A 14952-nucleotide genomic window follows, 5' to 3' on the forward strand; every position below is an offset into this window, starting at 1 on the left:
AATTACTTGTTTCAAAAGAAGTACAGTACATGCTGTACAAAGCAATGCTATCTTCCATAAAATGAAAGTATGCTGGTTTGGTGCCAGACTGCAATCTATAGTTAAGATGCACAAAATATAGCTTCAGTTTTCCATCTTTCTTTTGACTTTGATTTATAAGGAGGGTTTGGCTGGTAATGCTTTTTTTTTAACACAATGGCTTCATGAGCTCTGTTCTTCACTACTCCCACTAAAACACTGCATGGTGCCAGAGTGAAGACTGCATATTGATAGTATAGAGTTTACCTGCTAAACCACTTGGATTTCTTCAGCTTGGAAATCACTATTATTTACTAGAGTGAAAATTTGAGAGCCGAGTCTTTTTGCTATTGATGCAGAAGAAAATGACTGAAATTGGAGTGTTCAGTTGTTCCTCTGTGTTACAGAGAAAATATTTTAGATGTTTAGAAGTAATGTGAAGCTGATGTGCTATGAGAATGTTTCAAGCATATTGCAATTTGACAAGTAGAAAAATTAAAGCACAATGTACGTTTATCCTTATTTGAGGTGTAAAACCCCATTATTGAATTCAGAGTTCAAAATTGTTAACTTATATCATGGGGTCCTCACGCTAGCAGTTGATCTGCCAACGTGCAATCAGCCATTATTTATGAACGAAGAATATTTTGTGAATACTTAATAACTGTGTTTCTTATCCCACAAGCCCCAGGGTTACTTCAAATTGGTCAGCACAGGTAATACCTTTCTTCGCCTCTCTCTCAAGTGACCATGCCTGAGAAGAATTATGCCGCAGGAGTCTAGCTAAAATCATGCCACAAAAGACTGAGCTAATTCAGAAGATGACCTATACATTATTTGGAAAGGGATCAAATTAACTCTTTCCATTTGCTTAAGATGAGGGTAATTGGATGTCACCACATCCCGTAGTGGGGGTCAGGTAGGCCAAACAGCTATCCACATATTATTCCCAAAGGCCCAGGAACTAAAAATTCATTGGGTGAACAAGTGTTACATACTTTTAGATATTGAGAAGTTGAATAAACAATATTACATCCTCTTATCAATAAAGCCAATTCAACTTACATTCCCATAAATACTAAACCAGTGAAGGACAATATTTTGAGCAGAAGTTCTGAATGTTCTTTTCAAAATATTAATGCTTTGTTCAACAGATACAGTTAATTGACCAAGTCAGGTTGCTATTAAAAGCTTTTCCAAATACATGGTTGGTGGGCAGACATGGCGGCACAGTGGCTCAGTGGTTAGCACTGCTGCGTCACTGCGCCAAGGACCCAGGTTTGATTCGAGCCCTGAATGACTGTGGAGAGTGCACATTCTCCCCATGCCTGTGTGGATTTCCTCCAGGTGCTGTGGTTTCCTCCCAGTCCCAAGGAGTGCAGGTTAGATGGATTAGCAATGCTAACTTGCCCTGAAATGTCCGGGGATGCGCAGGCTAGGTGGATTAGCCATGGTGAATGTAGGGTTATGAGGATAGGGTAAGGGGTGGCTCTGGGTGGGATGCTTATCAGCGGGTTGGTGCAACCTGATAGGCTGAATGGCCTCTTTCCACTCTGTAGGAATTCTATGATTCTTGTTCCAAGAAAAATATTATACTCTGTTCATATAACCAAGTTTAAAAGTTTTACTTAACCTTTAAAGCTGTCAAACAAACCATGTATGCAGTGTGTGCAATTGAAAAGACACAATTACATGAACCAAAATGCTTTACTAACTCAAGATCACCTAAACCACTCTTGCCAACAGCTGCCTTGTAATGGTCACATTGGCAGAAATTTAGATGAGACTGATTAAAAAGATAACTAAAACCGAAGTGATAAAATTTCACTTTGTGTTAGAAATACTCAGCAGAAGAGTCATATTCAACTCAAAATGTTAGCTCTGTTTCTTTGCACAGATGCTGGCAGACCTACTGAGTATTTCCTGTATTTTCTGTTGGCAAGAGCAAATTCGAGGAAACAAAAGGCGTTACAAAGATCAATTGGAACTTTTCACTAATATGTCACATATCAAATATTTATTAAATTTCTTTACACTATTTCTCTTTGGTGAATTGTATAATAGTGTAATTAGATATGAGATGATCTACAAGGTAGAATCAGCGATAGTCAGAAAGAGATGACTCTGTAATTCTCATTTACTATTGCAATACATGGCATGGCCATACAATGGTTAAAATCTGCAAGGCATTGGAAACTCAGGAGAAGACACTAATCATTTGTTTCAAGTGTTTTTTTTTGGAAAAACAGGGGACGTTTTAATATTAGATGACACATTTGAGACCAGGAAGTGTACCATCACCATCAAAAGTATTTTCAAGGATTTTACTTAATTGCTATTAATTTAGAAAATTGTATTTTATGGTTTAGCAGCAAGAAAACCAAATCATGATTAATAGATTAAGCTTGATGAATTTTTGTCAGGAAAGTGTATCAAGAGATATGGATCAAAGGCAGGTAGATGGAGGTGAGGGACAAATGAGCAATGATTTAATTGAATGGAAGATACAGGGTTTAAGGGGGTTAACTGACTAAATCTCCGCTTATGATCAATACGTTTTATGGCTGCCCATGGCTTAGTGGAGCACCATTGCACATGCACAAAATCAGGGTAAGAAATTGTCAACGTTCATAAGTCTGCCTGTCAATCACTGACCATCACCTTGGCAAATGCCTTCAAGAAACCTATTTTTTAAAAAGCCAACTGAATGAGTCCACATTCTTGACAGTTTCTCTTCTACAGTGTGATATCAAAATTCATGAAATGGATACACAGATCATTATTAATGCCTTTTGCACTCTGAATTTAGTTGAACTGACAGAACCTGCCCCAACCCACATACATTCATATAATTATCTATATATGATAACAGCTTGCAAGAACTTGTTAGTAGATAAATCACTGTCTTCTATTAATTGCACTGTGTTTTCAAGTATAACTACAGAGAAACATAGGTTTTCAACAAATGATTTGTAGGAGGATCATAGCTTGAAAATTCTTTTCCTGTTCCATGTTACAGCTGTTTTACGGGTGCATCTGTGCAAGCAAAGATAAATTACAGAGGCCAATTTAAAAGTTGCAATGTTTAAAAGACACTTAGATAAGTACACGAGTAGGAAAGAGAGGGATATGGGCCAGGAGCAGGCAAGTGGGACTATTTTAGTTTGCGATTATGTTCAGCACTGACTGGACCGAAGGATCTGTTTCCATGCAACATGATTGTGTAGCAGCATCCTATCTCCTGTCTTGGGAACACATACTTTTGAGTTTTAATGAAAATTATGCATCTGAAGTTGGATATCATAACTAGTGTGACAACTGTAGGCTGCAAGGGCCATGAAAGCCTACAAAATAATTAAAACCTCAGAACTGCATCAATTAAACCGATAGTATGCTTTGGTAGCAACATAGAAGGAGCACTGTATCATCTCAGTGAATGACCAACACAGGAGTATCAGTCCTGTTATCAGCACGAATGTTCAACTGGCAGCATTGACGATCAAGAATAGTGAAAGGCTCCATTGTTGAAATGGGTATTGACTGTGGATCCTATGCCTGAAGGAAAACAAGAAGCTTAATGTTTTTTTTTTGTACAGTAAGGTTTTTGTGCACAAAGTCTTTGTTAACGAAATGCCAGTACTTGAACCTAATTAAATGATACCACTCACCTTGCAAGATAAATTAAAATACAGAATCGCAGTGCAAATAGTTTCATGACATAATTAGTGAACTCAACAGATGAGTTAAATCCCCAGTGATTGTGTACAATAGAAATGTGTATCTAAATACTTGTATGCTAAGGTTCTACAAAGAGAATGCTACAAATTAACCACACACATGAATAAGTTATGTTTCAACCTGCTGGAGCTGAAATACTTTCCAAATTAAATGCTGCTTTAGATTTTGCCAATGACACAATGATGCAATCTTCTTTCTTTGTCTCTTCAGTGTATTTTCTTTATCCTTCATTTTAGAATCTTTCATGTACCTAAGGTGAGTAATTGAATCATTCTTCCATTGTGCGTGTGTCAATGACATTAGCATCAGTAAGAACATGATACCAGGCTCACACAAGCATGAGAACAAGCCATGGGAAAGAATTCTGAAATTAAACAAAAAATGTTTGTCTTGATTGAGCTCATAGGTTCAATAATGTAGGAAACCTGAAACGATGTGTGCCAGTTGAGGAACGAATAGGGTGGAGAGGCTATTCTGGACAAAAAATGCAACACCATTGATTTCTTACATCAACCAAGAAACAAGACTCTGAGCATACCTCCCAGATTACTACTTAAATACCGTCACTGAAGAGAACAAGAACATAGTTGATCGTGATTATATGAGTGAGATAAAAAATTGAGAGTTGGACCTTAGTTTAATGTTCCGAGATTTTTATACACCAAAGAGATTGAAGAAAATGGGGCTGGTGTGGGAAGCAAGCGTTGAAGTAGAAGCTTAACAATAATTATTATGAATAGCAGAGCATATTCAAAGAATCAAACAATTTACTTCCAATAATGTTTCCTAAATTTTAAACATCCCCATAGCCACTGGGTTATTTTTAAATTTCACTGTCATTACATAGACAAACATGGAAAAAGATTTACATGCATAGTTTCAGAAGCAGCATGGAATTGAGTGACATGTAGTGGCAATTGAAGAATAAATGCTAACAAAGACTCTGGGTTACGTTTTGTGCTCTGTGTTTGTATCCATTTTATTTGCTGCATTAGGATGAGATGGTCTCATTTCACCCGTTTACCTGGAAAATATGACCTTCAGTCATACATTTGACTGTCAACCTAGATTGTGTGCTCAGGTTTCGTAATAGAACATGGGTGGAATCTGATGTTACCCTGCCTAGATCCAACAGCAGGTTTCCTATCACTTTAATGTAACAAAATTATTGGAGCAGTACATTATGGTAATAAGAGAAAAACTATTGTATATTTAATTGAACCTGAAAGATTCCAGCTTTCATAGATACAATGTTCAGAATATGAATACTCTCGTTCTTAACAAAAATTTAAGTTCAATAAATAAGGATAAGTTGTTTTGGAAAAGAATACAACATTCTTGTGATCTTGAACTTAAATATTTACTCCTGCAGCAGACTGGTAGCAGTGCATGGTATATACCAGAATCCCTGCAGCAACTGTCTAAGACTCCTTTAAGAAGATCTTCCAAACCTTATCCACTTAAAAGGATAAGGGTAGCAAATATATGGAAACACTACTACATGCAAGATCTCTTCCAAGCCACTCAACATATTGACTTAGAAGTATATAGCTGTTCCTTTACTGTTGCTCGGTTAAAATCCTGAAACTCTCTTCCTACCAACACTGTGGGTGTCCTTACACCAAATGGACTGAGCAATTGAAGCAGCTCACCACCACCTTCTCTAAAGCAATGAGAGTTAGCAACACATGCTGACCTAACCCTTGCATCTTGTAAATGAATTTAAAACAATTAGAATTGTACTCCCATGTTATTCTGCCTGAGACTGGAATATCGTACCACACCAGTGTGAAAACCACAACTCCACAACGTATCTCACGATGCCATGAGTAGTTTATCTGCAGTAGTTGAAATTCCAGCATCTAGGCACGGATCATCAAGCTGAAGGACATTCAAAATCCAGAGTGCCAAGAAAGCATATGTAACTTTTAGTTAGGATATCTGATAAGTTGACAGAGATCAGCTTCAGATGAGATAAAACTTTTGCGTTAGAGCAAAGAGGGAGTCTACAGTTGGCATCTGTGGTAGAGTTGGTGGTGATCGCAGGCTGCTGGGAATGATCAGTTACTCTGTAGCATCGAGCACCATACGAGAGGGTGAAGAAAGATAACACTGAAGAAGGAGGAAGAAATCGTTTGTTTATAGAATAATTTGTTGGCAAAATTTGAACATGAGTTGGATAAATAAGGGGTAATTTTAAAAATAATCTAATTTAAATCTGTTTTAAATAAATTTATGACGGATGTTTGATTGGATGCATTCGTGGTAGTTGCTGATTAGTTGCTCTTTAGTGAAATGAATACCTTTTGTAAAGAATATTAGTGAATTATGAAGCCTGACGTTACCACCAGGTGCGCAAGACTATGGGAGGGGCTGTGTGATTGTTATCACCTATATCTCACCCTGGTCTGTCCCTTTACTTCTCTGGCAGTTCTCCCTCCTTTGGGCTTTTTACTTGCTCCACGCATCTTACTTAAAATTCTTGTTGTCTGCAATCCACCCAAATGTGATAAAGAGTTTTCTAGCAGAGGTACATTCACTTCTTTCCTGCCATAGCCACGTTTCTGTTACCTGAATAGTTGACAAGTCAAACCCATTCTTTACTGGTGCCCTCCATTACACTTGCTGTAACCTTGATGTCATCTGAAGCTGTACAACTTATACCAAGTCCCACTCACCCATTGCCCGTTACCCCTCTGCTCACTGACCTATATTGTTCCTGCATTAAGATCGGCACTGTAGCTGTTAGGTTTGTGACCAGTCGAGCTTTCTTCACAGTATGCATCCACTTTTAGGCATTGCAATTGCATGATTCATTATTAGCAAGTCTTGAAGTGTAAACTTGCTGCACAGTATCCATTGCATGACATGGAGTCCACTTGACTCTAGCCTGAAGAATTCATTATTACTCTCTGCAGTTCTTTGTGGTTCTTTGACTTCAAGCAGAGCTTGAAAAAGATTTTGATATTGCTGCTGTCACTCCAATATCTTCTTGACTGGCCTTTTGACTGTTATGCAATCAACTTTCATTGTTTCAAACTGATCTCCCCTGTCTTCCTAAGAACTCATTTTATATCAGACTTGTGTCAAGCATTATAGATTTTTCATGAACAGAACTAAAGTCAATTGGGCTGAGGATGACACCATGTATTAGGGATAAAAGGCATGAGGTACATCAGGCAGCAACTAAGGAAACCTGATAGCCAGTTTTAGTTATAAAAGTCTGAAGATTGTCGTAGGAAAATAAAACCGAGGGAACTAAGATATTTCACAATTTTGAATCGTTCTGGAAAATTGTCTTGGAGTAGAAGAATGCAAAGAATTTTTATATCACTACACTGACATATAGAAGGAAGAAAGTAAGCATAGGATCATGTAATTGCTATTTATGACAGCAGACACTTTTCAATCAATCTGTTCACATGTTATTAGACACCTCTGGGTCAGGTGGGACTATGGTAAAGAAAGTATAAGGATTGTGGACTTTATAAACAGAGGCAAAGAGGACAAAAGCAAAGAAATTATGATGTTTTATTAGAAAGGTCTAGTTCATCCCCAAAAGCATTATTCCAAATTCTAGGCACAATGTGGAGGCATTCGAAAGGGTGCAGGAAAGAGAATGGTTGCAAAAAATGAGCAACTTAATGAACAGGATAGATTGGAGAATCTAGGGTTGTCATTCTTAAATAAGGCTGAAAGGAGATTTGTTGGAAGAATCCAAATTCTGAAGCACGGCGAGACAAAGTAAGTAAAAAGAAAGATCACATTGGCTGAAGGGTCATGTATCAGATTGAAAGTGATCAACAGAAGCACCCAACAGGGATATTAGGAAAAACATTTTTTACATGCAATGAATAGTTCAAATGTGAATTACACCGCCTGAGAGTGTGGTGGATGTAGATTAAATCGGGCTTTTCAAAAGGGAATTTGGTAAGCTCCTGAAGAGAGAAGATTTGTAGGATTGTGGGGAAAAGGTGGGTAAGCTAGGCAAGTTGAATTTTCTTCTGCACTGTAACCATTCTTTGAGTCTACGATGCAAGAGGAAGTAATGGTAAAAACACAAACAAAAATCAAATTTTTCAACCATCTCTGAAAATTTATAGGTTACAGGTTTCTTAAATCGTCATGTGGTTGAGCAACATAGGTGCTCTATTATAGGTGTGGGGAGGCATTATATAATACTGCCTACTAAATTTGACATGGTACCAGCTTGTATAAGAATTTGCAATGAAATCCGACCCACTGCAGGTAGCAGTAGCCTCCAAAGGGTGGGCGGGAGAAAGCAGGAAATTATAGACCAGTTAGTCTGACCTCAGTGGTGGGAAAGATGCTGGAGTCTATTATAAAGGATGAAATTACGACACATCTGGATAATAGTAACAGGATAGGACAGAGTCAGCATGGATTTATGAAGGGGAAATCATGCTTGACTAATCTTCTTGAATTTTTTGAGGATGTAACTCGGAAGATGGACGTGGGAGATCCAGTGGATGTAGTGTACCTGGACTTTCAGAAAGCTTTTGATAAAGTCCCACACAAGAGGTTAGTGAGTAAAATTAGGGCGCACGGTATTGGGGGCAAAGTACTAGATTGGATAGAGAATTGGTTGGCTAATAGGAAACAAAGGGTAATGATTAACGGCTCCATTTCGGAATGGCAGGCAGTGACCAGTGGGGTACCGCAGGGATCCGTGCTGGGACCGCAGCTTTTTACAATATATGTAAATGATATAGAAGATGGTATCAGCAATAACATTAGCAAATTTGCTGATGATACAAAGCTGGGTGGTAGGGTGAAATGTGATGAGGATGTTAGGAGATTACAGGGTGACCTGGGCAAGTTGGGTGAGTGGGCAGATGCATGGCAGATGCAGTTTAATGTGGATAAATGTCTGGTTATCCACTTTGGTGGCAAGAACAGGAAGGCAGATTACTACCTCAATGGTATCAAATTAGGTAAAGGGGCTGTTCAGAGAGATCTGGGTGTTCTTGTCCACCAGTCAATGAAGGCAAGCATGCAGGTACAGCAGGTCGTGAAGAAGGCTAATAGCATGCTGGCCTTCATAACAAGATGAATTGATCATAGAAGCAAAGAGGTGCTTCTGCAGCTGTACAGGGCCCTGGTGAGACCACACCTGGAGTACTGTGTACAGTTCTGGTCTCCAAATTTGAGGAAAGACATTCTGGCTATTGAGGGAGTGCAGCGTAGGTTCACGAGGTCAATTCCTGGAATGGCAGGATTGCCTTACACGGAAAGACTGAAGCAACTGGGCTTGTATACCCTTGAGTTTAGAAGACTGAGAGGGGATCTGATTGAAACGTATAGGATTATGAAAGGATTGGACACTCTGGCAGGAGGAAACATATTTCCGCTGATGGGGGAGTGCCGAACCAGAGGACACAACTTAAAAATACGGGGTAGACCATTTAGGACAGAGATGAGGAGAAACTACTTCACCCAGAGAGTGGTGGCTGTGTGGAATGCTCTGCCCCAGAGGGCAGTGGAGGCCCAGTCTCTGGATTCATTTAAGAAAGAATTGGATAGAGCTCTTAAAGATAGTGGAGTCAAGGGTTATGGAGATAAGGCTGGAACAGGATACTGATTGGGAATGATCAGCCATGATCATATTGAATGGCGGTGCAGGCTCGAAGGGCTGAATGGCCTACTCCTGCATCTATTGTCTATTGTCTATTGTCTATTGTCTAGATAGAGTTCTTCTGAAAATCTGTACTTCTTTCCTTGCCGTGGCTTTTCCACTGCAGCACAGATCTCTTTCTCAAGCAGTAACAGAGTAAAATGAGCATCATGTCCAAGGAGAAGCAAAGGACATGTCAGTTAGGCAGGACTCCCATAACAGATTTTCTATTTGCATAGACCTACCAAGACAAGAGCCTGGCTGAGGGCTGAAAAAGTTGGTACTTGCTGCCAGGAACAACTATCGAAGAGCTTACAAAAAACTATGAGGAGATATGAAATAGAGCCATGCATCAATTTCAAATTACAAGTGTCAAAGGACTGAAACACAGAGTAAGAGATAAAGGCAGAAAACAGGAGAAACGCGTTCTAAGTAGGCAGTCTGGTGAGAAAGAGTAGAGAGAGATAGGAATAAATGAGTTGATATATTGAATTCAGTAACCACTATATTGGAGAAGCAAATGATGAAGAGTCATCCAGACTTGAAACATTAGCTTGATTTCTCTCCACGAATGCTGCCTGACCCACTGTGATCTCCAGCACTTTTTGTTTTCAACCACTATCTTGTGGTAATTTCCAGAAACATCTACTACTTGAAACAAGGTATTTTTGTAAAATGCTATAGTTAGATAAAAATGATGGTTTATAGAAAGTGGACATAGCTTGAAAGCCCTCACTACAGTGCACCCTATGCTAACAAGTTTGCAACTACATTGTGACAGAGAGCTGCATTCAGCAAGGATGTTTGATAACAGCATCATGGTTGAGTTGCTGCAATCTTTTTCTTAAAGTCATTGACCTAGAGCAGCTATCTCAATATTATACCTGCAAGAGTCGTACACAATGGAAACTGGTACACTGTACCAAGTAAACTTTCTGATTACTCAAAACATCTCTGCACTATACAAGTTTGAGGCGAGTCATGTGATGAATGCTAGCTAAGATGGATGTAGTCATAAGAATATTCAAATAATAAAAAAGAATGCGATGCAAGGTGGAGTACTTCACCTGACAGCCAGTGCCTTCAGACTCAATATCCAACATCCAATACCAGCGCTCAGTCGTTACAGTGTACTATTTACAAGGTGGTCTCAGTAAGGTTTATTGACCCAGCTACCTATTCCAGCAGTGCAAAGATTAACAATGTTAATGTAATGTCATCGCATCTGAAACGCACTACTTCCTGATTTGGATATGCACTGCCATTCTTATATTGACAGTGTCCTGCAATTCCCTGTCTGATATTTATCAGGGGAGGGTTGATCTTTACAAACACTGCAGCAATTTAAGACAATGAATGTCTGCCTTTGCAGGATGGCTGGGGAAAGGCAACAGATGCTGCCTCATTGATATTGCCCCCATTGTGAGAACACGTTTTGAAAGAAAAATTGACAACCAACAGGATTCATTATGTGTTCTGTAAAGAAACAGATAGCAATTTGTTAAGGAAACATTTAAAATGGGATTGTTAAAAGATAGGGAAGGGGACTGAGTGGGCGACATTGACATGGACAAAATGGGTCAAAGGATTGTACGTGCTGTATGACTCAATGATGATTAATTGATGTTTAACCAGCCATCAGGCCATTTATTCACTCATTATAAATGTCAGTGTGTGTGAATTCATCTGGGAGAAGTGAAGAATATGTTGAGATTGACTCAGTAATTTGCAAGAAAAGTTCATCTTACGTAACAGGGTGATGATAAAGGTGATGACATACCTCTGGTTGAGAATGACAGCCTCTGACTCACAGGCACTCTAGTGTTTGAGACTATGACTGTGAAAATGTGTCAATGGCATGCATGACTCAGCAAGAATGAAGACGTTTACAAATTGAAGAATCAGAGTGAAGACATGAATATGGAATAATCAAGGGATTCCCAAACTGCAAATCACAACAGCCAGTGGGGTCATCAGATGAGATTTTGTCACAAACTCTGACATAACAATGGCTGCCATGGAGCCCAGATTGATCTCTAATGGTGCATGAGCCCTTTAAAATGCTCACACGTCTTTTTTGGCACCGAAGAACGTTGGCCTAATCAGCTGCTCAATGAGACCTGATTCCTCCTGTGTGAAGCTTGTGAGTAAAGAGAGGTGTTCATTCTGCTAGCTTTTTCATCAGCTGCCCAACTGGCAAGATTGGTGAAAGGAGAGGGAGAGGGGTATCCTCAACTCCTTTCACCCTCCCACCAACTCTTGCACAACTCCCTGCTCCATATTGCTGTGGGACTGGCATTGTATATAGGACAAACCAGTGAAGAATGGCAGATTGCCTTCCTGAAAGAACATCAGTGAACAAGATCAGTTTTTATGATAACCAACACTGGTTTCATGGGTCTTCATTAGACTCAATCCCAGATTTTTATTCAATTTACATTCCACCAGAGAGTGACGAGCCTGTGGAATTCTCTGACACAGAAAGTGGTTGAGGCCAAAAGATTGAATTCAAGAAGGTGTTGGATGTAGTTTCTGGGGCTAAAGAGATCAACAGATATGGGGAGAAAGTGGGAATAGGGTACTGAGTTGGATCAGCCACAATTATTTTGATTGGTAGAGCAGACGCAAAGGGCTGAATAGCTGGCAATTTTGTGGAACTACATTTAACAAACAATAAAGACTGCACACAGAGTAATGTAAAATGTCTGAATGCTTGTGTGTATCCTTACAAGTATTTCCATTTCCCTAGTGGCAAAAAAGATCTGCAGTAGTTTGTTATGTTAGGAATCCTATTCAACGCTTTGTTTGTAAGTGTCCATCTGCAGTGTTGTGCAGTGCATAAGCTGAAATTGAATAGATCAAGTAATACTTGAAACCAGACACCTTCGAAAATTGGTTTGCAGTGCTGCAGAAGATGATTGTCCTCTATTTTGTAACGTACAACTGCATTTAGATATTGAACAGCAATTAACCGAACTACAATTTAATTAACAACACAAATGAAACATTAAGTGGATGAAATATTGTGGTGTTGTCTTCACTCTATGTTAGTTTAGCCACAGGGAATATCATTTCTGCATTGTTTTAAAAGAAAGAGGGCATGGAGAAATGTTTAATGAAGTGAGTAAATGTTGCACATTTTGTTTGATGATGCTTTTATTTTTTTCATCTGGGTCTCCCTTTTTTTCCCTCCTTTTGTAAAGTCTCCTGCAGATCGGTGCAAGAAAATCCACGCTGGGGATGAAGTGATTCAGGTCAATCATCAAACTGTGGTACGTGTCACACAAAGGCTTGATGGGATTTTTTTTCGGAGGTAGGATTTGTCAAGCCAGTGAAGAATGACACACTGATTCTCATAACTGACTTTTGTCACATTTGCACTCTTTGAAAACCAATGAGATTTATCAGTTGATGGCAGATCACAGGTACTGTCACTGAATCTACAACACAATATAAAGGCTCTTCAGCCCATCAAGTCTGTGCCAATCAAGAGCAAGCATTCTAAACCCATTTTCCAGCATTTGACTCATGGCCTTGTATGCCTTGGCATTACAAGGGCACATTTAAAGACTCCTTTAGTGTTATGAAGGTTTCTGCCTCTTCCATGCTTTCAAGCAGTAAGTTCCAGAGGCACACCACCCTCAAAAACCTTTCCTCAGCTCCCATTTACCATAAATCTATGCCTCCCGGTCATTGGTCAGTCCACCAAGGAGAGAAGTCTATTCCTGTCTACCCTATCCATGCCCTCCCACTGTGTGCAAGCTGGGACCAGTTGACCATCCTTTTGTTCCTTTATGGACCTTTCCTCTTGTCAAATCTGCTATAACATCACAGGCTAACATTTAGCCAAGCATATAGAGTTCCAAACAGCAGCCAAAGCTTTTCCAGGTGAGTCATGAATTGAATAAAGACGTAGCCAAAATGAAAAAAAAACTATTTTGGCATCTAATGACAAATGACTTTGATTTGAAAGAGAACACAACATTACAAGTTTTGAAGTACAGGTAAATGAGAAAATACTATAAGACCATTCAGCGTGGGAGCAGAAGTAGGTATTCAACATTCAACACATCGAGTCAGCTCCATCATTCAGTGAAATCATGGTGAATCTGATCATCCTCAGCTCCAATTTCATCTTTTTCCCATAACCCTTTATCTCCTTAACAAGTAAAAATTTGTAGTTCTCAACCTTGACTATACTTAATGACCCAGCCTCAATAGCTCTCTGTTCTCTTCTAGAATTTCACAGAGAGAGCAAGTTCACCCATACCTCTGTATTAAGTGGTCAACCCTTTATTATGTGATTGAGTTGTCTGATCCTAGACCCTCTCACATAGGGAAACAACCTTTCTATGTCTACCCATTCAGCACCTACCCTGGCGGTGTCTACCCAGTCGGCGTCTACCCAGTCGGCGTCTACCCTGTCAGCGTCTACCCTGTCAGCGTCTACCCTGTCGGCGTCAACCCTGTCGGCATCTACCCTGTCTGCGTCTACCCATTCTGCATCTTGCCATTCTGCATCTATTCTTTCTGCACCTACTCTTTCTTCGCCTACATTTTCAAGTACCTAAGAATCTTATATATTTCAATTATTTTCACACATTCTTCTAAACTCAAATGAATATAAGCCCAACTATTCTACCTCTCCTCATAAGAAAATCCCTCCATACACATTGTCACTAATGAGTCATCTTTAGACTGTCAATGCCAATGTGTCTTTCCTTTGATGATGTTCCAGCTTTGGTTTGGCTAGTGCCTTGTACAGTTTTAGTAAGACCTCAGTGTTTTTAATACTCTATTCCTTTTGAACTGAAGGCTAACCATTCGGTTGCCTTCCCTATTAGCCTCAGCACCTGAATGTTAACTTTGTGGATCTAACTTGGACAACCCCACCTCCCTCCCCAAATCCCTCTGTGCTTCACGCAATTCAGGCTCAGTTGAAAGGTGGAGCACAGAGAATTATAAAAATCTTGTGATGAATTTGTGAAAAGATTGAAGGATTAATTCGGTTTGTTTTGTGTCAATTGTAATGAAATCGTAAGGCAATTTGAATCATAGACCTGATGTGTAATGGTTTGGTTGTGTCAGCTAATTAGCGTTGGATTTTTAGTATATGTGAGGTTTGTTAATCTGTTACAGGTTATGAAATTAATCAGCAATGACTTTTTAAAAATAATGACATGATTATTAACAAGAACAGTGTTCCTACTATTATGTTGTGAAATGGTATCCTGTAATGGGGCTTCACTGTCTTGAATGAAAGTTAAACTTTCAGACTGAATAAACCGGAATCCTCTGACTATTCCTGAGGTTGACAACACTGGGCAGAGCATCCCTTTAGCTGTACACCCAGGGAAGTGCCAGTGATGAATTAGGAGAAGATATTTGTAAATAAACAAAACTGCCTTCTGACCAGAAAGGATTGTAAATATATGGGAGTCCATTTGGAAGAGTTGATGTAGAGGTGGGAACAATATTAAATTACAATAACTGCAATTTGAAAATGTAGTTCAAGTATTGTCACTCCACATGGCAAGAATGAGTCAAGAGTGAAACAAATA

At 39.3% G+C, this 14952-nt stretch overlaps 1 protein-coding gene across 6 annotated transcripts in view; it reads left to right on the top strand.

Moving 5' to 3' along the window:
• The window catches only part of cnksr2a (connector enhancer of kinase suppressor of Ras 2a), a 496755-nt gene that overhangs the window by 227529 nt on the left and 254274 nt on the right, over window positions 1-14952 (top strand). For 5 of the 6 annotated variants that reach the window (XM_072584887.1, XM_072584893.1, XM_072584891.1 and 2 more), the window contains exon 8: window positions 12595-12663. The exons of the other annotated variant lie outside the window; for it this stretch is intronic. In XM_072584887.1, coding sequence (XP_072440988.1) covers window positions 12595-12663 — 69 coding nt within the window. The remainder of the gene's footprint in view (window positions 1-12594; window positions 12664-14952) is intronic. 6 annotated transcript variants of the gene reach the window in all.

The sequence above is a fragment of the Chiloscyllium punctatum genome, chromosome 15 (genome assembly GCF_047496795.1).
Source record: "Chiloscyllium punctatum isolate Juve2018m chromosome 15, sChiPun1.3, whole genome shotgun sequence".
NCBI lineage: Eukaryota > Metazoa > Chordata > Chondrichthyes > Orectolobiformes > Hemiscylliidae > Chiloscyllium > Chiloscyllium punctatum.